We start from the raw sequence: 22,439 nt of genomic DNA, 5'->3' as shown, positions 1-22,439 counted from the left end.
TATTTTTGTATGTATTACAAGAAAAACTTTAAAAGGAACAAAATGGAGTGGTGTGATCATGAGTCAAGAGGAAGCTCCCGACCGTCTCGTATCTGAAGTTTGCCAGAACAACTGGGTTAGTTAGAAGTTTTTGAGTCAGCCGCGAACGCAGATTGAACACAAACCCGGAAGAGAAGCCAATGCTGAATAAAGTCGTAGTTTTTGTTATTTTTGGACCCAAATGTATTTTGGATGCTTCAAGAGACTCTAATTAACCCACTGATGTCTCATATGGACTACTGTGATGATGTTTTTATTCCCTTTCTGGACATGGACAGTATAGTGTGCATACACTTGCATACGCTCTCGGACTAAATATAAAATATCTTAAACTGTGTGTGAAGATGAACGGAGGTCTTACGGGTGTGGAGCGACATTAGGGAGAGGAGTTAATGACAGACATTTCATTTTTGGCTGAACTAACCCTTTAACCAGATGTAGAGCAAATACGGACGTAACAATGCATGGAAAGACAGAACGTCTGAAAGTGAAATCATTTACCTTCTTGACCACCATGTTTCCATACTCGTCAATGTATTGCTCTTCTGTCACTGTCTGCGGAGGGATCTCGGGCATCTCGTCACCCTAAAAAAATAATAATAAACAATATTACTTTCTATTTTTGTTTCTGACAATGAGATTTAAAATAATGTTCATGGAAAAGTATATAACTTCGTCCTGAGGGACAAACACCTTTATAGGAAATTAAATATAACGCTACTGTTAAATTCATATATTTCTTTCGTTACATTAGCCAATGACAATACTTCCATTTTTCAATATACCACCAAAACATGAAAATGGGGTCCATTGACACCAACGCACACACCCAGAACAGGTACCTGAATCACAACTCGGCGCCGCACCACCCGGGTGGTCAACACCTCATCCTCTGAGCTATCAGACAGCAAACCTAGTTCCTCAGCTATTTCCTGAGAGCAGCAGAGATGGGTTGTGGTCGCAAGTCTTCAAAGGATAGTTCACCCAAAAATGAAAATTAGCCCATGATTTACTCTCCCTAAACCCATCTTATGTGTGTAAGACATTATATTATAATTATATTAACATATGTTCTGGCTCTTCCAAAATTTATAATGGGAGTTCTTGTTTCATTTTTGAAGTCCAGTGCATCTGTCCATCATAAAAGTGCATCTATCCATCAAAAAAGTGCATCTGTCCATCATAAAAGTGCATCTATCCATCATAAAAGTGCATCTGTCCATCATAAAAGTGCATCTATCCATCATAAAAGTGCATCTATCCATCATAAAGGTGCATCTGTCCATCATAAAAGTGCATCTGTCCATCATAAAAGAGCATCTATCCATCATAAAGGTGCATCTATCCATCATAAAAGAGCATCTATCCATCATAAAGGTGCATCTATCCATCATAATAGTGCATCTGTCCATCATAATAGTGCATCTGTCCATCATAAAAGTGCATCTATCCATCATAAAAGAGCATCTATCCATCATAAAGGTGCATCTATCCATCATAAAAGTGCATCTGTCCATCATAAAAGTGCATCTGTCCATCATAAAATTCCATCTATCCATCATAAAAGAGAATCTATCCATCATAAAAGAGCATCTGTCCATCATAAAATTCCATCTATCCATCATAAAAGAGCATCTATCCATCATAAAAGAGCATCTGTCCATCATAAAAGTGCATCTATCCATCATAAAATTCCATCTATCCATCATAAAAGAGCATCTATCCATTATAAAAGTGCATCTATCCATTATAAAAGTGCATCTATCCATTATAAAAGTGCATCTATCCATTATAAAAGAGCATCTATCCATCATAAAATTCCATCTATCCATCATAAAAGAGCATCTATCCATCATAAAAGTGCATCTATCCATCATAAAAGTGCATCTGTCCATCATAAAATTCCATCTATCCATCATAAAAGAGCATCTGTCCATCATAAAAGAGCATCTGTCCATCATAAAATTCCATCTATCCATCATAAAAGAGCATCTGTCCATCATAAAAGAGCATCTGTCCATCATAAAATTCCATCTATCCATCATAAAAGAGCATCTGTCCATCATAAAAGTCCATCTCTCCATCATAAAATTCCATCTATCCATCATAAAAGAGCATCTGTCCATCATAAAATTCCATCTATCCATCATAAAAGAGCATCTATCCATCATAAAAGAGCATCTGTCCATCATAAAAGAGCATCTATCCATCATAAAAGAGCATCTGTCCATCATAAAAGTGCATCTATCCATCATAAAAGAGCATCTATCCATCATAAAAGAGCATCTGTCCATCATAAAAGAGCATCTATCCATCATAAAAGAGCATATGTCCATCATAAAAGAGCATCTATCCATCATAAAAGAGCATCTATCCATCATAAAAGAGCATCTGTCCATCATAAAAGAGCATCTATCCATCATAAAAGAGCATATGTCCATCATAAAAGAGCATCTATCCATCATAAAAGAGCATATGTCCATCATAAAAGAGCATCTATCCATCATAAAAGAGCATCTATCCATCATAAAAGAGCATCTATCCATCATAAAAGAGCATCTATCCATCATAAAAGAGCATCTATCCATCATAAAAGAGCATATGTCCATCATAAAAGAGCATCTATCCATCATAAAAGAGCATATGTCCATCATAAAAGAGCATATGTCCATCATAAAAGAGCATCTATCCATCATAAAAGAGCATCTATCCATCATAAAAGAGCATCTGTCCATCATAAAAGAGCATCTATCCATCATAAAAGAGCATATGTCCATCATAAAAGAGCATCTGTCCATCATAAAAGAGCATCTGTCCATCATAAAAGAGCATCTATCCATCATAAAAGAGCATCTATCCATCATAAAAGAGCATATGTCCATCATAAAAGAGCATCTATCCATCATAAAAGAGCATCTATCCATCATAAAAGAGCATCTGTCCATCATAAAAGAGCATCTATCCATCATAAAAGAGCATATGTCCATCATAAAAGAGCATCTATCCATCATAAAAGAGCATATGTCCATCATAAAAGAGCATATGTCCATCATAAAAGAGCATCTGTCCATCATAAAAGAGCATCTATCCATCATAAAAGAGCATCTGTCCATCATAAAAGAGCATCTATCCATCATAAAAGAGCATATGTCCATCATAAAAGAGCATCTGTCCATCATAAAAGAGCATCTGTCCATCATAAAAGAGCATCTATCCATCATAAAAGAGCATCTATCCATCATAAAAGAGCATATGTCCATCATAAAAGAGCATCTATCCATCATAAAAGAGCATCTATCCATCATAAAAGAGCATCTATCCATCATAAAAGAGCATCTATCCATCATAAAAGAGCATCTGTCCATCATAAAAGAGCATCTATCCATCATAAAAGAGCATATGTCCATCATAAAAGAGCATCTATCCATCATAAAAGAGCATATGTCCATCATAAAAGAGCATATGTCCATCATAAAAGAGCATCTGTCCATCATAAAAGAGCATCTGTCCATCATACATTTTTGGACTTCAAAAACGAAACAACAATTCAGTGCCATTATAAAGCTTGGAAGAGCCAGGACATGTGTTAATATAACTCTGATTGTGTTCGTCTGACAGAAGAATGTCATACACACCTAGGATGACTTTAAGGTTAGTAAATCATTGGGGTCATTTTTATTTTTGGTTGAACTATCCCTTTCGGTACTACTGTATATCTCATATACTTGCAGGTCACACCATGCAAATCCAATGTACTCTGAAAACTCCTATACCTTTTCTTTTTTAGTAAAAACTGTTATTTTCAGCAATGTTGTTATTGCTAAATTTGCCTTCCCAGCAATTTATCAGCTTTTGATGCAAAACCAGATATTAATATAAGTAAATGAGGACAATGCAATGCAAGTTACTTTGCAAGTTCCTTCAGTTAAAGCAAAGGGATGCACCAACACAATCTCATGGCATTTAATAACTATTTTCCATTCTGGCAAACCTCTGGCTAATTCACATCGCATTCATATGTTTTTGTATGATCTGCTTATGTCCCAGTGACGGGCATGTTTGGGGTGGGGTTAGATCTTCATGCTTTCTTTTTCCTAATACGCGTATTCTAATAGTTTGTATAAAATCACCATTTCATAACAGTTTTCCTGTGAGATCAGGTTTAATAACTGATTTTTACCCCTTAAGCTCTTTAGCAACCCGGAACATCATTCAATACCCTACTCCTCATTAATTTGATAAAATTAGACATCAACATTCTTAGTATTCCTCAATCAATTCATTATCAACAATATAACAAGAAAAAATATACAAAATTATAAAAGAATGCCTGTTTACCTATTCATTTTTTGTAAAAATTTGAAGTGACGTGTCACTCATAGTCGCAGCAGGCAGAAAACAAAAGACCAGGAAATATCATCAGCAAAACTTCTGAACGCAATCGACTATGAGTGTCACTGATGGTGAAGAAGCTGTCAGAGATCACAATATTGATTATGAAGATGCTGAAGATTATAGTTTTAGGATATGTTTGAGATGGTGAACATGAGCAGACGCTGAATGTATCGGGAAATGAGTTCTGACGAGGACAGTGAGGATGGGATCAAACATCTGCTCAAACTGAACCCTTACAAGCTCCAAAAGCTAACATAATATGCTTAGTTTTATTATTCTGTATTTGTTACTCTAATATCAGGAGAGTTTTATATTATCACGACAGGTAGAGATCTGTGTTAGATCCAGATCCGGGTTGCTAAAAACCTGAATATGTAATAATGATTGCTGAAACATTCATGCATTTAAGGGTTAATAAACACCAAACATGAGCTTGCTGGCATTGAAGATTTGAAATGTTCCACTAGGGCTTCAGTCAGTTTGTTAGCACAGGCCAGGGAGTTACAGCACTCTTCCTCAGAAAATGAGGCCATGCTAAAAAGGCTTACCCTCCCTAGAAAGTCATCATCATCGTCATCATACTGTACACTCTCCATTGGAGGTAACTCTTCAGCAAACGAATGATCACCTGTATAATCATAAGGGAAAGCCTTCTCCTCACCAGTGTATTCATCCTCTGGCTCAAGAACTATGGGAAGGTCCTCACTACCCCAGGATAAGGGCCGATCATCCTTTTTCAGCTGGGTGTACTCTCTAAGTTTAGGTACAACAGTCAGGTATTCAGGGCTGCTTGATAAAGATGGAAGTTCCTCAAGTTGGTAAATTGCTTGAGGAACATCTAAAAGTTCTAATGATCCAACCTCAGGCTCAGACGTATCAGAAAACGTTTGTTGACAATCAAAGAACTCAGGATCTGACTCAATGCTGTCTGCATGAACAGGTCTTGGTCTGGATTTTAGACTGTAAAGTGGGGAGTCAGTGGCATCGAACTGCATCTGGTCGCCTGTCTGTTTTGCAGCCATCTCAGAGGCTTTGAGCTCCCGCAGATAAGTTCCAGGTAAGGATAAATTTGATTCAGGCTCATCACCACCAAATGATGGTAATGTCTGTTCAAATTTAGAGACATCATGGGAAAGCGGGACAACCTCTGCAGCACAAGGAATCCTTTTGCTTAGAGACTGATGGGACTCCGCGGAAATCCCTTGGTCGGATGAGGATGTGCTAAACATCGGAGAGATGGAACTTAAATCAGTTCGTGACACCTGAATGCCTGTTGATTGTGTCTTCATAGATCTTGAAAGCAAATTTTTGTAATCAGGTGATTCGAGACTCAAACTAAATGCAGAGGAATCGATTCGATTGAGTTCAACTCTTCTGTGAGAGTCTTTGAGATGAAATTGAAAATAATTTACTTCTTGCAATTCATTTGATCCTCTAGGCTCTTCGTGTGGTGAATCAGAAGTGGATTTGTGGGCCTTCAACTCAAAGACTGGTTGAGATCTGTTCTGCTGGGGTATTTCAGGGACACGTGTGGCTAGAAATGATGATTCACTGGTCAATAAAGATGCTGTCGACTTAATTTGAGGCTCTAAACTTCGTGAAACGGAGAATGCATCTTCTTTTCTTAAACTTAAATCTTTCAATTGAGGCTCTAAATGAATGTCCATTGAGACATTGTCCTGTGCAAAATGAAAGGGAACAAAACATGGGTTTTTCCCCATTTGTAATAATTACATCACACAAACGCAATATATTTTGTTGCATTGAAAGACAGCTATTAACATGCATGCCCACACAGCAACATAGCGTCGGCCCAGATCCGGCCCACATCTGGTGCATGTTGAATCCACATGTACCAGATGTGGCCCGTCTGGGTTAACATCCGATGCAAAATACGAACAAAATAACCTTTCCTGGAAATCTATCTTCCTGCAAAGCTCAGCTCCAACTCTGATCAAACACTAATGAACCAGCTAATTACGACCTCCAGGAGCAATTTATTACAGACAGATATGTTGGGTCAGGGTTAGATCTCCAGGAACAGGATTGGGCATCCCTGCTCTAAGGATAAGATTCAAACATGCAGTTGAGAACAACTCCTATTACAAATAATACTAAAATTAGACAAAGCCATAACTCTAAAATTAGACAAAACCATTATGGTGAATCTGTTAAAAACTTCATGCTTGCTCAAGTGTTGTCCTTTTAGCCTTGATTTGTTAGTTTATCCAGAATTGAGAAAATCCATGTTTCAGGGCAGATTAGACACTGCATTCCTCTTAGTTCATATATTGTTATAAACGCACAAGATTCACAGCTGCATGCTCCAACTCTTACCCTTTTTTTGGCATCTTGAGTAGCTACTTTTCTCGAATCATGTCCTAGATCATCTTTTTGTTGCTGTGAACTTTCAATATGTTGATTGTCATCTCTTTTATGGATTACGAGGACTTCCCTAGTTTCATCCTTTGCAGATGCACCTTCTGCGCTGATTACATCCCTTTCTTCACAGTAAGTAATTGTCTTTGTTACACTTTCTGTGTCCTTTTGTGCTTGCTCTAAAGCTATATCATGAGACGGGTTTGGTTTTAGCCCTTCATCGAATGAACACTCAACAGTTTGAAGCCTCTCTGTTTCAGGTGGAGACTTGATTTGTGCTGTGCATTGTTCAAATGTCACTAGATTCAGCAAAGCAGAATCATCTTTGAGGTCAGATATATCTGTCTCAATCTCATCAATGCCAGAAAATGAAAAATAATTCAAATTCTCATAAAACTCAGATTCAGATTCAATCACTGATTCAGGAGATTCAGATTGAAAAATCTCAAAAACAAAAGGTTCTGGGGTAACTGTTTCAGTTAGCTCTGTTTCTAATGTTGCTGCTTCAGGTGATGGGTTTCGCAATTCTGTTTCATGACAGAACATCTGAGGTGACAGAGATCCAGAATCAGTATCTGAAATATCAGAGATAGATGATAAAGGTCTGTTTTCAGACATGATCCATTGTGGCAGTGGATACCATGATGAGTATGTTGACTCCATATCATTACACAAAGATGGGGACAGTGGAGTGAAAATTAATTTGTGCTGCATGAGTACTACACTAGATTCATTTGGAACAGGTGATGGTGTTGAGAATTCAGGTATGGGTGAATCAGGGGAAAGACTTCGAAATTCATTCAGTGAAAATGTCGTCTCAGGAGATGAGGGTCGACTTTCAACCAAAAACTCTCCAGATGGTAATGAAGGTCTGTGCTCAGGAACTGGTGAATCAGGAGAGAGTTGTCTATACTCGTTGATTGATGTATATGATTCTGGTGAGGATGCTCTCCTATCTGAATTGTCCATTAAACATGGATCTGAACTTGTATAATAAAACAAGGAATCAGTGGAAAACGCTTGATTGCTTCCAAATAAATCTAAGGATTCTTCTTGCACTTGTAATTGCAGATAACTTGTATTAAGAGATGAAGAATATGTTTCAGAACTGCGTTGCTGAGTGCATTCATTATTTGGAAAAGTCTTAAAAATCTCCTTTTTACATCCAGCATACTCAAATACACCTGGTTTTGCACAGAAAGATTCACCTCTATATTGGGGATCATACAAATGGGATATTAATGATAAGGGAACAGCTTTGTACACAAGTTTATACTGAGGCATCTGTAATGACAGATATGTGGATACTTCTTGGCCAAGTGATTGTTGGCTTTGAACAACAGTCTGATTGTGTTCAATTTCTAAATGATGTTGATCCACAGGAGATATTTTACCTGACTCCGGAGACGAGGCTCTAATTTCAGTCCATGCATTGCCCTCAGATGCAAAGCTTGCCATTTTAAATTCTACATCGGACGCAATTGATTCTAAAGAAGATGATCTGTATGTGGCTTTTGGGGTAACATAAACTAATGGTGTGAAGTCATAAACAGGTGAGTCTGGTGATAATGGTCTTTTGTCATTCAAGGACATGATTGATTCAGGCGAGGATGTTCTCTGTTCAGTAGTTTGAGGTGCAAAAACCCAAAGCTCAATGTCTGTGTCTGATGAGAGTGACTCAGAAGACTCTGATCGGCATAAATTCATCGCTGATATTTTATGTATACAAGAAAACTGTGGAACTGGTGAGTCTGGTGATAACGGTCTACACTCTTCCAATGATATAAAGGATTCTGGCGATGCTCGATCTACCATAGATATCGGTGATATTGGTCTGTAATCACTTACTGAATCAGGGGAGAGTGGTCTATGCTCAATTTCTGATATTACTGATTCAGGAGAGTCAGGTCTTTGCTCTGTACCAAGGTCGTACTGATAGAATTCATTTTCGATATCTAAAGATACTGGAGAAGTTGACTGGGAATCTGATTCTGGTATGATAAATGTGAATGTTAATGGCATGAAGTCAGGAACAGGTGAATCAGGGGACAGTGGTCTGCTTTCATTTACTGATGTCATTGAGTCAGGTGAGGACAATCTCAGATCAGTCAGTGAGTCATTAAATACAGCTGTGCTTATATCTAATTCTGATGGCATTGGTCCTCTAGTGAACAGATCTTCCAAGTAACTTTCGTATTCTGTATTCTCTGAGCACAGCGATTGAGGTGAACAGGATCTAGATCCTGTTACTGGCAAAGTACTTTGAGTGAATAATGCACTGAATTGTGGTACAGGTGAATCAGGGGACAGGGGTCTAATCTCAGTTTCTGATGATATCGACTGAGGAGAGTCAGATCTTTGCTCTTGATTAAGGTCAGACTGACATAATTCGTTTTCAAGATCCGAAGCGTCTGATTCTGGAGAGGTTGGTCGGGAGCCTGTAAATATTCTGATAAATCTGTGTGTGGCTGGTGTGAAATCAGGAATAGGTGAATCAGGGGACAGAGGTCTGTTTTCATTATCTGATGTGATTGACTCAGGTGAGGACCTTCTAAGTTCAATCACCAAGTCATCAAATGCATCTGTCTGCATATCTAATTCTGATAGCATTGATTCAGGGGATTGTGATATGTAACCTGTTACCATTGTTGGTTCAAACTGATAGTTATAATATTGATATACTGGAGAATCAGGAGATAAAGACCTAGAGTCAGATCCCTCTTCCTTCAAAGATTCTGTTGATTCTAGAGAGAAATATTGGGTGAAAACATTTAATTCCCATTCTTCTTCTGATAATGCAGATTCAGGGGATGAGGACCTATAATCTGGTACAGGAATCGATTCAAAGTCTGCTGGAAAAAACTGTGGTGTAGGTGAGTCTGGAGATAGGGGTCTACATTCATTAATGGACCCGTCTGATTGTGGAGAAGACCCTCGAATGTCTTCCAAAAGCAAGGCATATTCAGTTGACATGGGTCTCCATTCAGGCAAGGAGTCTGGGGAAAGTGATCTTTTGTCAGTATCTGATAAAAATGAATCGGGGGAATCTGGTCGATTTTCTAGAGTTAGCAATTCTTCAAGGCAAGGTTCATATTCTGTATTCTCTGAGCACAGCGATTGAGGTGAACAGGATCTAGATCCTGTTACTGGCAAAGTACTATGAGAAAATAATGGACTGAATTGAGGTACAGGTGAATCAGGGGACAGGGGTCTAATCTCAGTTTCTGATGATATAGACTGAGGAGAGTCAGATCTTTGCTCTAGATCAAGGTCAGACTGACATAATTCGTTTTCAAGATCCAAACTCTCTGATTCTGGAGAGGTTGGTCGGGAGCCTGTAAGAGGCATGAAAAGTGTATCTGTAGCTGGTGTGAAATCAGGAATAGGTGAATCAGGGGACAGAGGTCTGTTTTCATTATCTGATGTGACTGACTCAGGTGAGGACCTTCTAAGGTCAGTCACCAAGTCATCAAATATTTCTGTCTGCATATCTAATTCTGATAGTGTCGATTCAGGGGATTGTGATATGTAACCTGTTACTATTGCTGGTTCAAACTGATAGGCATAATATTGATATATTGGAGAATCAGGAGATAAAGATCTAGAGTCAGATCCCTCTTCCTTTAAATATTCTGTTGGTTCTAGAGAGAAATCTTGGGTGAAAACATTTAATTCCCATTCTTCCTCTGATAATGTAGATTCAGGAGATGAGGACCTATAATCTTGTACAGGAATTGATTCGAAGACTGCAGGAAAATACTGTGGTGTAGGTGAATCTGGAGATAGAGGTCTGCATTCATTCATAGACCCATCTGACTGCGGAGAAGACCCTCTAATTTCTTCCAAAAGCAAGGCATATTCAGATGACATGGGTCTCCATTCAGGCAAGGAGTCTGGGGAAAGTGATCTTTTGTCAGTATCTGATAAAATTGAATCGGTGGAATCTGGTCGATTTTCTAGAGTTAGCAATTCTTCAAGGCAAGGTTCATATTCTGTATTCTCTGAGCACAGCGATTGAGGTGAACAGGATCTAGATCCTGTTACTGGCAAAGTACTTTGAGAAAATAATGGACTGAATTGAGGTACAGGTGAATCAGGGGACAGGGGTCTAATCTCAGTTTCTGATGATATAGACTGAGGAGAGTCAGATCTTTGCTCTAGATCAAGGTCAGACTGACATAATTCGTTTTCAAGATCCAAACTGTCTGATTCTGGAGAGGTTGGTCGGGAGCCTGTAAGAGGCATGAAAAGTGTATCTGTAGCTGGTGTGAAATCAGGAATAGGTGAATCAGGTGACAGAGGTCTGTTTTCATTATCTGATGTGATTGACTCAGGTGAGGGCCTTCTAAGTTCAATCACCAAGTCATCAAATGCATCCGTCTGCATATCTAATTCTGATAGTGTCGATTCAGGGGATTGTGATATGTAACCTGTTACTATTGTTGGTTCAAACTGATAGGCATAATATTGATATATTGGAGAATCAGGAGATAAAGATCTAGAGTCAGATCCCTCTTCCTTTAAAGATTCTGTTGATTCTAGAGAGAAATCTTGGGTGAAAACATTTAATTCCCATTCTTCCTCTGATAATGCAGATTCAGGGGATGAAGACCTATAATCTTGTACAGGAATTGATTCGAAGACTGCAGGAAGATACTGTGGTGTAGGTGAATCTGGAGATAGGGGTCTACATTCATTCATGGACCCATCTGACTGCGGAGAAGACCCTCTAATGTCTTCCAAAAGCAAGGCATATTCAGGTGACATGGGTCTCCATTCAGGCAAGGAGTCTGGGGAAAGTGATCTTTTGTCAGTATTTGATAAAAATGAATCAGGGGAATCTGGTCGATTTTCTAGAGTTAGCAATTCTTCAAGGCAAGGTTCATATTCTGTATTCTCTGACCGCAGCAATTGAGGTGAACAGGATCTAGATCCTGTTACTGGCAAAGTACTTTGAGAAAATAATGGACTGAATTGAGGTACAGGTGAATCAGGGGACAGGGGTCTAATCTCAGTTTCTGATGATATAGACTGAGGAGAGTCAGATCTTTGCTCTAGATCAAGGTCCGACTGACATAATTCATTTTCAAGATCCAAACTGTCTGATTCTGGAGAGGTTGGTCGGGAGCCTGTAAGAGGCATGAAAAGTGTATCTGTAGCTGGTGTGAAATCAGGAATAGGTGAATCAGGGGACAGAGGTCTGTTTTCATTATCTGATATGATTGACTCAGGTGAGGACCTTTTAAGGTCAGTCACCAAGTCATCAAATGCCTCTGTCTGCATATCTAATTCTGATAGTGTCGATTCAGGGGATTGTGATATGTAACCTGTTACTATTGCTGGTTCAAACTGATAGGCATAATATTGATATACTGGAGAATCAGGAGATAAAGACCTAGAGTCAGATCCCTCTTCCTTCAAAGATTCTGTTGATTCTAGAGATAAATATTGGGTGAAAACATTTAATTCCCATTCTTCCTCTGATAATGCAGATTCAGGGGATGAAGACCTACAATCTGTTACAGAAATTGATTCGAAGATTGCTGGAAAATACTGTGGTGTAGGTGAATCTGGAGATAGGGGTCTGCATTCATTCATGGACCCATCTGACTGTGGAGAAGACCCTCTAATGTCTTCCAAAAGCAAGGCATATTCAGGTGACATGGGTCTCCATTCAGGCAAGGAGTCTGGGGAAAATGGTCTTTTGTCAATATCTGATAAAATTGAATCGGGGGAATCTGGTCGATTTTCTAGAGTTAGCAATTCTTCAAGGCAAGGTTCATATTCTGTATTCTCTGAGCACAGTGATTGGGGTGAACAGGATCTATGTCCTGTTACTGGAAAGGTAATTTCAGTAGAGAAAAATCCACTCAATTCAGTTACAGGTGAGTCAGGAGATAATGGCCTGAACTCATTAACTGATGCTATTGATTCAGGAGACAATGGTCTACACAGAATTCCTTCAATCGCGTCATCCAGCACAAGTGATTCTGGAGATATGGATCTAAATTCATCATGTGACTCGGATGAAAGTGGTTTGCGTTCACATTGGAACATTGCTGGACTTTCAAAATCAAGTTGTATTTGTGGTAAATCCTGTTTATTCACTGTACACTCAACAGATGGGTTTTGTTTAAAATAATTGTGAACTATGGATTCTTTAGGAGATAGGTGTATTTCTTGTGGACCATGTAAAACTTCAGCTTTTCCAGTGGCTAAAGTTATAGACTTAGCCTTCTCTGAAACATCTCCAGTGTACTTCAAAGCAACAAGATTGGAGTAGAATGTCTTGCTCTTGTAATGTGGATCAAATATTTTAGCAATACGATTACTAAGCATAGCTTTAGACATAAAAGTATACTTTGGTTTTGGCAATTCACTCATGCTTTGTTCCTCATTGTATAATGTTTCAATGGGCTCAACAGCTAATATGTTTTGAGAGCATGTTTCCTCTATTGGCTCACCTTCAAAAGTAACACTTTCTACTGAAACCATGGACAAAGGAACATCTTCAGGCTCTAAAATGAAAGATTCTGGGGATTCTGACCTTGGTTCACAGAGCAAGGAGTCACACTGCGAATATTCAATATCAGATGTTTCTAATTCAGGCGATGAGTCTCTATGGCTCCCAAATGGGATGACATTAAAGTGCATTGTGGTTATATACATAGGTACAGGTGAATCAGGTGAAAGGGGTCTGTGTTCATTTATCGATGTAAGTGATTCAGGAGATGACAGACGGGTTTCTGGTAATACTTCTGATATTGCTTTGTTTTCATTGTCTGAGAGACCTGACTCATCTGAATCAGATCTATACATTTTGGTAGGTATGAAACACTGGAACACTGTTTGAGTAAAGCTGGGAAGAGGAGAATCAGGAGAGAGGCATCTCTGATTATTGAGAGATGCAGTTGACTCAGGGGATGATGGCCGACTTCCAACTAAACACTCTAATGATATCAGATCACTGTCTATGTCTGAAACTTCAGAGTGAAATGATGGTGATCTATATTCTGCCATGAGTGCTGAAAAGTCATTTTGCACTTCTGTTGCAAAACAAGGTATTGGAGAATCAGGGGGCAGTAGTCTATATTCATTTACAGATGCTGTTGATTCTGGAGATGATGGTCTGAATTCAGTCAAGAATTGAGATGGAGTATAGCTTTCAAAATGCATCTCTGTGGATGATTCCCTATCTGAAATTTCAGAACTGATGGACACAGGAGACCAAGATCTATTTGATTCAGGCGATAGCGATCGGTAGAACATCGCAGAACCAGGTGAAATTGGTCGTTCTGTGTCCTCAGTCACCAGCAAATAGGATGGTGCATCTTCTGTAAATCTTGCAAGAGGCGCCATTTTTTCGGCATGTGGAGATAATGTTTTGTATTCTTCAACATATATTGCTAATTCATGTGTGTCATTTTCAAAAACAGTTGGCAATGGTGTAGCTGGCCTAAAATCAGGCAATGGAGAGTCAACTGAGAGAAGAGTGCAGTCATTTAGTGAAGTTACAGATTCAGGTGAAGATAATCTTAATTCCGCCATTAATATGCACGAGTCTGGTGAAGATGGTCGATAATCAAATAGTATTGGTGAGTCTAAAGGCAAGGAGACCACTGATTCTGGCGATGATGATCTATATTCAGATGAAATCATTTCAAGGTTGTCAACATACTCAAACTCTGGTGACAATGATCTTAATTCAACTTGGGATGTTAAAGATACAGGTGAAAGAGGTCTATAAGTCACAACTTCTACTAAACTAGAGGTGGTATATTTAGTTTCTGTGACTTTAGCCTCGGTTTGTTTGGTTAGAGTAATTGGTATAGTTATTTCAACTCTTGCTTCTGAAGGACCAGAATCAGTTATTGGAAGTGATAATATATGTGGCTGCTCAGTAACTGAATCAAGTGACATTTGGATGAGTGTAGAAGTGGTAATGTTCTCTGTAATGCCACTTTCAAGTTGTTGTGGAAGACTGGAAATTGTTTGAGATAAGCCTTGTACTTCTTCAGTAGACAATTCCGTGAAGCTGTTTGATTGGTTGACATCAATATCTTTGGAAACATCTGAAGACTCTTGTACACAAGCAGTGCTGATGTTACATTCTACTTCCTCCACAGAAATGTCCTCAACGTGGCGCTTTATATACTCCTCACTTTGACTTGGTTTCTTTGAAAGTGCAACCTCATCTTCAATCGGTAATGTAGATTTGTTTTCCCTCTTTTCACTTGATGGAGATGTAAATGAATTAATTGTACTGGATTCATGTGAGGTAATATAATCATCAGAATCTTGCTTGAGCTCCACATACAACTCACTGAAATCTGTTTCGACATTCTCTGATTCCAAGAGTGTGTGCCCAAAATCTGACAGGGTGGATTGTCTCTGACTCAGTTTGTACCCTTCTGTTGAATTTACATTCTGCTCATCATCCTGTTGGGTGGAAACTGGGATAAACTGACCCCCAGTTGCTCCCAACTCTTGGAGAGGATCATCCACAGTTTCATGTATATTGTCTGATGGTTCGTTGGGAATAGCACCACCTTTGTAAACTGGGTCATAAACGTGAGACTGTAATCTCCAGGGAACAGTTTTGTACAGGGTAAAGAGTGGACTTACTTGTTTGATAGTGCCTGGGAATTGTTGCCGCAGACCAGCCATATTAAAACCACTATATGTTGAGGCCCCAGCCACCCTGACAAATACATAATCAAATTTAAATTACTTTATATATTTTACACATTCACTTGTATAGGTCAGGAATAGAATTAACTTACTCTGAACCCATCTCTTTGTCTGTCAGTAGCCCCTCTTTCTGGGAGTCATTAAGGAAAGACACATTGCAGGAGAGATCCTCAACAGATGCCACCAGAGGCCCAAGTTCTGACCCTCTTTGAGAGACCTCTGTTCGCCGACCTGGTCTGGGGCTGTCCATGTCCTCCTGTAGCGCTGAAAAACCTGCAAATGCCAATATAGCTTCTATTGTACAGTTGGAAAAGCATTGTAAAAGTAATGCAGTGAATCATCATCTTTTGTAAAGTGAGTAATAAAACTATTTTATGATCAAATAAACACCAACCTAGTATGCTTAAAGTTATTGTCATCATACATACCTTCACTATGATCCAATGATATGGTTTGCTCAATTTCTGCATAGGTGTGTGATGACTCTTGACTGGACTGGATGATTTTAGTTTCAATGAGATGCACAATGTCCATTCGATTTATTTTTGTAAGTGTCTTCATCAAAGTGTTCTCTGCTGATAAGGTGGAGATAATATAATGTACAATGTGAATGATTCTCTTCTGAGTGACTGATACCATAATATCATAATATGTACAAAATTCATACAAATTAAGGGAAACACATGATCAGTACCTTCAGTATTTTTGCCATCTCTTTCTTTCCATAGCCTTATGAGTGCATGGCTTTGGTCTTGTAGAGAATTTGGGTTCTCATTTCTTATCTGGTTGATCTGTTTCTCGCTGAATTCAAGCTCGTGAGCCAATTCTGTTTAAATAAAAACACATTGGTAATGACTCATGCATTTAATTTAGGGCAAAAATGTATCCTTATGACTCCAATGCAATAGCGTTGAAATAAGAGAAGGTTTGTAATAATAAAACGTAGACATGGCAATTATTGCAAATAAATGCAACCTCAACTCAATATATAATTCTACCATTTTAACCAAGAACATTTTACAAATGTCAGTATAGAGCAGACATTCAAATCTAGAGCAGAAGTTTATAGTTTATACGTACACTTTCTGTCTAGCTGTCAATATCTAAGCTCTCTGCTTACAGTTAACGTTAAAATGTAAAGCGCTTTGAGTGCCTTGAAAAGCGCTATATAAATCGAACGCATTATTATTATTATTATTATTAAATGTTCTGTAAGTAGCACTCATAGTCAGACATCGCACCAAACAGGGCTCTGTAGCACCCAGATAGGGAACCATTGGTATAGATGTAAAATGCCTACCTGACCAGCTGAAACCAAGGTGGTCTGCTATTACAGTAAGACGCCCTTCTTTCCTGTCAGCCTCATCCTGTGGATCTACTGCAAATTCCAGTAAAAAACACATAAGCACACAAATCTAACACTTTGCAAATAATTATTTACAACACTAAGCTAAATAAGGTCACTGGCTTCCTCGTGTAAAAAAAGAAGCATTTTTTAATTATACTTTTTAAACCAACATGTCTAAGCAAAAATGCTACATTATCATTTTAGATTAGTTTCAAGCAATGAGCAAAGACAAGGTAAACTATCAATGATAAATAAATACTATGAATAACTGTCCCAGGAATTTGTAAATATCATAAAATTATCATCTGCACCTCACAACCAATGTTTTAAATTGAATTAATTTAGTCAACATATATGCAGTCAGTGAATATACTGGCAATAAACATTAGATAAATACTCCCCACTGCATCTGGGTTTAAGTTAATCTTGAGATTTATGTCAGATAAATGGAAAAGAGAAAGTCACAAACATCAAAGAAGAACCACGAAGAGTTGAAGCATTAGTTACAAGACAGAGAAGCAGCACTTTCATCACTGAGGTGCTGAGGCAGATGAGAAAGAGATAATGGGCCCCAAGAGATGGGGGATACCTTGACTTTGGACTTTATCAGCAGGGATTCGTTCCATCTGCGTCTCAACAGGGTTGTCCAATCTGGGCCTAATGACCAAGGAATCCTCAGGGAAAGGCATTTGCATGTCAAGGAAAGGTTCACTCTCTATTACTGAGGCATCAATGGTGCTGCTTTCATCGTCAGATAAGGCAGCAGACCCCTGTTTTTCTTTCTTTGCCTGAGCCAAACTCTCCACTACCTTAGCTGCCTCATGACTAATCTCTTCAGAAAATGCAACAGATTGTTTGTTTGTGTCAGTGGGACGTGTCTTTTTTTGTTTTGTTGGTGTGGACGTTTGAATTGGCTGACCAGGCTTTCCCCTGACTGGTAGTCTTGAAGGAAGTGTCTTACTTGTGCTGGATAGGTCAGTGCTTGTTGAACGTCTCTGGTCCTTTTTGGTTGGTTTCTTGGTGGAATCGCTTTCACAGAAGCTCTTGGCTTTGGAAGACTTTGTTAAAGTGGAGGTTATAGATGGACCTGTGTCTGTATCAGATTTTCTCCTTGATTGAGGTTTTGTGGGCAACTTCGACTTCTTATCCTTGGGAAGTTCTACACATTCAGACCTGAGGGAGCTGGCCTTAACGGGGATTCTGGATTTTGGTTTCTCCTCTTCTTTGGGGGTGGATATATCTTTTCTAGTCTTAGATGATAGAGAGGATGCAGTGTAATTTTTAGAGGCAAGTTTACTTTTAGATTCTGTCTTTTCTGGGATTTTAGTTTGTTCTATAACTGAGTGCTGATCATCTGGGGAGGAATCTGAGAACTCTTGGATCTGTTGGGAATGAACTGATCTAGTAATAGTTGACACTGCTGTCTGAACACTGGCAATGACCATATCAGAGTAACCAGGGTCAGATATTAATTGTCCCTCACCTGCTTTGTCTGACTTAATCTCAGCCGTTTCTGGCATTATTTGGTCCTTTTCTGAGGTTTTGGTTGTGGCCGAAACACCAAGTATAATGGGTGTTTCTGACTTTGTAGAGGCAGCCAGATTAACCTCAGTATGAGAATGTACAGATAAATCTGCAGGCTCTTTAGAGAGGTCATTACCCTCCTCTGCTTTTATCTGCAAAGAGAGGTTACAACCAACATCATTCTCAGCATCATTGGATGCTCTCCCTCCTTCTTCAACTACGCCCTCTTCAATGGGCTGCTCTATTTGATAAAATGCAAAGCCTTCCTCCTCATAACTCCTTTTTGTCATGTCTATCGCACCACTTCTAGTCATCTCAAACAGTTTTCCCTCTTGGAAGAGGAAAGGGTTTTGTTCACTTGTTGGAGTACCCTCCTCAGTCGGTGTCCTTGCAGGTGTTGTGTCTGGAGTCGCCCCTTGGGATTGCCTTTCTACAACCAGACCCAAGATCTTTTGCTCTTCCTCTTTGACCCTTGCTGCAAATGCATCATCATCTTCTCGCATTGAATTCCAGGCATCTGTCTCTGCTTTTGCTGTAACTCCTCTAGATTCAGTCTTAGGAGGTTCTTCCTCTGCATCATCTTCCTCTGTGTCATCATAAATACATATTTCTGGTTTAAATGTTTCTCTAGTTTGCCCAATAATAATTGGAATAGAATCGTTATCTAGGCTGCCACTAGAAATATCAACATAAGATGTCCCTGTATGCCTCATGTAATCACCTTTAATCTCATCAGTTACATTAGACTCTTCCTGACTAGGCAAATTGTAATCAACATTTTGGTAATTAGCTGCCTCGTTCTGCTTTTCATTGTCTTTTGATCTTTTTAAGCTTTGCTCTTTTTGTTCATCAGTTATATTTGCAGCCATATTGTTACTACTAGAGGCAGTTTTATTTAACTGTACTAACTCTGAATTAACATATTCTTTGTCCTTAAATTTCTCACTATGAGATTCTTGAAGGTCTGCTTTTATGCCATGCTTTTCTGAGACAGACTGAGGTCTTCTCATTGCTGATTCAGCTGAAGATGTTGCACTGTGGACTGTGGATTGTTGAATGTCCTCAGCTGTTTGGGGGCTCTTATGTATACCTGCTGGAAAAGGAGAGGGAGGTTGTACTTTAATGATCGGTTCAACAGACCGTGCTATCTCTGATGCTTGGTTGGGTTCAGTAAACCCAACATCATCCACAGAGGATGCTTCATATTTGGATGTAAGTGCAAAAAGTTTGATGCCGTCATCTTCTGCATCAAACGCTACCAATGTCTGAGAAGATTCACTATCTTTTCTATTGTCCTTTTTGTCTTTTTCATCCTGTTCCATTTCATCAAATGTTTTTATTTTGGCAGCCATTTTAAACATCTCTTCATCTGGAGTAATTTTCCTCTGTGTCAAGCCACACTTCAACTCATCATCTTCTACTGTCTCCTCTGGAATTACGGATGGCTTAAAGGGAACAATCAGGACCATGGGGTCGGGGGTTTTGGGATTGACTTCATAACTTACCTCTTCAGAACTTGGTGTGTCAGGGGAGAGAGGACTCTTACCCGAACTTGTCATCAGGGACGTCTGCTCACAACTGTCATCGTCGGCATTACCCTCCTGTTCTTTGAGCATTCTACTACGCAAACTCTCGGGGGGGATTTCAGGGGCTTTGGAGGATGTCAGGGGGCCTGTGGTCACACTGGGTTGTTCTACTGTAGGTGGAAAAGCCAGGTTGGTTTTCATTTCTACAGGGCTGCTTTCTAAAGAGTCACGGCATGGGGATTCATTTGTTGGACTAGGCTCAATAGAGTCAGGGGTATTCTGGGAAGAGTTGTCTTCCATCAAGGGACTACCCTCTAAAGAGTCTTTGTGGCTAATGGGAAAAGAGTCATCAGCTACAGGACTAAGGGTCTCTGAATCTTGGTGTCTAAGAGGCAGCACTAAACCACCATGATCCTGTGTAGCTGCCCTTGAGGCCAGGAAGTCAGCAGAGGTTGGTGTTGGTTGACCATCAAAGGTTTCCTCATCACTCAAAAAACTCTCTAGTGTTTCGGATGCTCTTTTAGTCAGTTTTCGAGATTTAGGTGGCGTGGATGACACAGAAACAATGTCCCTATCACCCCCAAAGTTCACCCCCCTATTCCTATGAGGAATAGACATAGACTCACTTTTTGTTGGCTTATCCACTGGTTTGCTTAATTCTTGATGATGACTTGTAGCCTCAGATGCCTGTTCATTAGTTGCCTTCATCTCAGTAGAAAAGGAAACAGATATTTTACTTGTCTTAACCTTAGGGGTGACTTCTGATTTTGATGACTTTGCAAGTATAGACTGAGCTGGTTTTTTTGGTGATAACGGAAGGCTCTCGGGGCTTGTTCCTGGAGTTTCAGCCATGCCCTCATGTTTGTAACTTTCCTCAGAACTCAATGGGGCTTCAACTTCAGCAAGACTGGGTGAGTCGACCAATGCTTCATGTTTAACGCTGTCAGAGCTGTCGTCAAAGGCACTGTTCTCTGCACCATTATCAGGCAAATGCTCTCCGCCATGTTTTGACAAATTTTGAGGAATAGTTGTTGTCATGCTTGAGTGAGTAGAGGGACCTGCAGACTCTATTCCAGAAGCCACACCCTTCTTACTTGCTTTTGAATCTTCATCAAGGTCTTTAGAGTGTTTTATGTGTGGACTATTTTCTTCAGGTTTTAAAGCACCAGGAGATACTTCTTCATGTGAGGGTGCTCGGGGAAGACATTGTGACTTAGCCTCTGGTTTACTCACTGTTGTGTGTTCTGTTTTGGAAGATCCTTTGTGCTCAAAGAGCCCAGACTTTCTTTTTGAGGGGTCTTGGCCAGTTTGAAACGCTCTCATTAGTTCTCTTACAGACATGGTTTCTTCTAGTTTTGCAGACTCAGACTGTTTCTGGGGTGACTTAGAAGAAGGCTGTTTCTGCGGTGAAGAAGTCTGTTTTTTCAGGCCTGATGCTTTCTGGTCTTTGACAATAGAAGATGCTTTGCTTTCTGTTGCTTTATATGGAGGTTTTTGGCCTGTCTGTTTTTTATGACCTTTCTGTTCTTCTTCTACTTTCTTTTGAAGAGCCTTAACTTTCTCTTTAATGGAACCAATTGGTGTCTGCTCAACTACCGGTGATACAGGAGACTTTTTTTGGTCTCCGGGTACAGGTAGTAAGGCATCCCCTTCAGAAGACTTATCGGTGCTCTTACTGACGTGACTTTCTTTTGTAGTAATTGATTGGGTTTCTTCTGTGTGTCCTTGAGGCCCTTTTCTCCTGACTGGCTTTTTTACTTCTGTCGTATGGGCTTTAGTGTCTTTTACCACTGTAGGGACTATTTTTCGACCACCTCTGCGCAGAACAACCTCAGTGAACCTTTGCTGTGATGGAGTCTCTTGGGATTCAGGCATAGATGTTTTAGGTGTATCCAATAAGTATTCCTTAACGTCAGCAGTGGAAAAAGTGTCCATGCCAGACCTGTCCCTAGCACCCTTAGGTCTCTGTGATCCTCTGTTGACTCGAACTTCCTTTAGAAGTGATTCTTGAGATTCAAAGGAAGCCATCATTTTGGCCTCTTCAATTTCACTTTCTGTTAGGAGAACCCAACCCTCATCCTTCCTATATGGACGACTCTCTGCTTTTGCAGACTCTTCTTTGTCAAATGTTCCACTCCTCAGAATTTCACTAACTTTCACCAAATCCTCTTTGACTTTTTCCATTATCTCAAAAGGCTCTGCTGACACCTCCTCCACCCCCTTATCTAAATAATCCCCTTGCATACGACCCGCTTTCTCTGAGGAATCAGTGGTCAGAATAGCAGTCATTTTGATAAGGTCTTGCTTCATCTCAGACACTTCAGAGAGTAAATCTGGACTTGCAAGCGCTGGGGAGTCTCGGATCAAGTGTGTTTTCAGGAAAGATGTTTCAGTTGTTTCAGTGTCTTCATCATCTTCAATTTCCATTGACAATTAAGGAGCAAATTAACCAAAATTTAAATTAAAGGGACAGAGATTGGAAAAGGACATAAGGGAGAAATTTAGTGAGTCAAGGATCAGAAGGCATCAAGATGACA

The 22,439-nt window shown here is 39.5% G+C and overlaps 2 protein-coding genes across 30 annotated transcripts in view; both read right to left on the bottom strand.

Annotated features, from left to right (window-relative positions):
- ank2b (ankyrin 2b, neuronal) overlaps nt 1-22,439 on the bottom strand; it is a 213,719-nt gene that overhangs the window by 15,696 nt on the left and 175,584 nt on the right. For 19 of the 29 annotated variants that reach the window (XM_067447692.1, XM_067447664.1, XM_067447618.1 and 16 more), the window contains 7 exons: nt 17,442-22,316; nt 16,805-16,882; nt 16,199-16,330; nt 15,933-16,079; nt 15,597-15,777; nt 15,439-15,514; nt 541-624 (listed from right to left, as the gene is read on the bottom strand). In XM_067447692.1, the coding sequence (XP_067303793.1) occupies nt 541-624; nt 15,439-15,514; nt 15,597-15,777; nt 15,933-16,079; nt 16,199-16,330; nt 16,805-16,882; nt 17,442-22,316 (5,573 nt within the window). The remainder of the gene's footprint in view (nt 1-540; nt 625-15,438; nt 15,515-15,596; nt 15,778-15,932; nt 16,080-16,198; nt 16,331-16,804; nt 16,883-17,441; nt 22,317-22,439) is intronic. The other 10 variants (XM_067447628.1, XM_067447686.1, XM_067447968.1 and 7 more) reach the window with 7 other exon arrangements.
- On the bottom strand, nt 3,219-15,326 carry LOC137081891 (mucin-3B-like). The gene is made up of 3 exons (XM_067447683.1): nt 15,238-15,326; nt 6,772-15,046; nt 3,219-6,113 (listed from the first exon to the last, which is right to left on the bottom strand). Exons 1-3 carry the CDS (start codon nt 15,324-15,326, stop codon nt 4,839-4,841), a joined length of 9,639 nt encoding a protein of 3,212 aa, XP_067303784.1. The 3' UTR covers nt 3,219-4,838.

Source organism: Pseudorasbora parva, chromosome 1 (genome assembly GCF_024679245.1).
Source record: "Pseudorasbora parva isolate DD20220531a chromosome 1, ASM2467924v1, whole genome shotgun sequence".
Classification (NCBI taxonomy): Eukaryota; Metazoa; Chordata; class Actinopteri; order Cypriniformes; family Gobionidae; genus Pseudorasbora; species Pseudorasbora parva.
Note: the sequence above shows the minus strand (reverse complement) of the source record. Positions and strands in the feature narration are given on the sequence as shown.

Bases quoted from the DNA above. Each gene is read 5' to 3' on its own strand.
- LOC137081891 (XM_067447683.1), bottom strand. From the start codon at position 15,326: ATGAAACTGTGGATGATCCTCTCCAAGAGTTGGGAGCAACTGGGGGTC. The intron at 15,047-15,237 runs GTAAATTCAACA...ATCTCCATCAAG, and splicing joins AACAGGATGATGAGCAGAAT to TGAAAAGAGGGAAAACAAAT. The intron at 6,114-6,771 runs GTAAGAGTTGGA...CATTTTGCACAG, and splicing joins CTCAAGATGCCAAAAAAAGG to GACAATGTCTCAATGGACAT.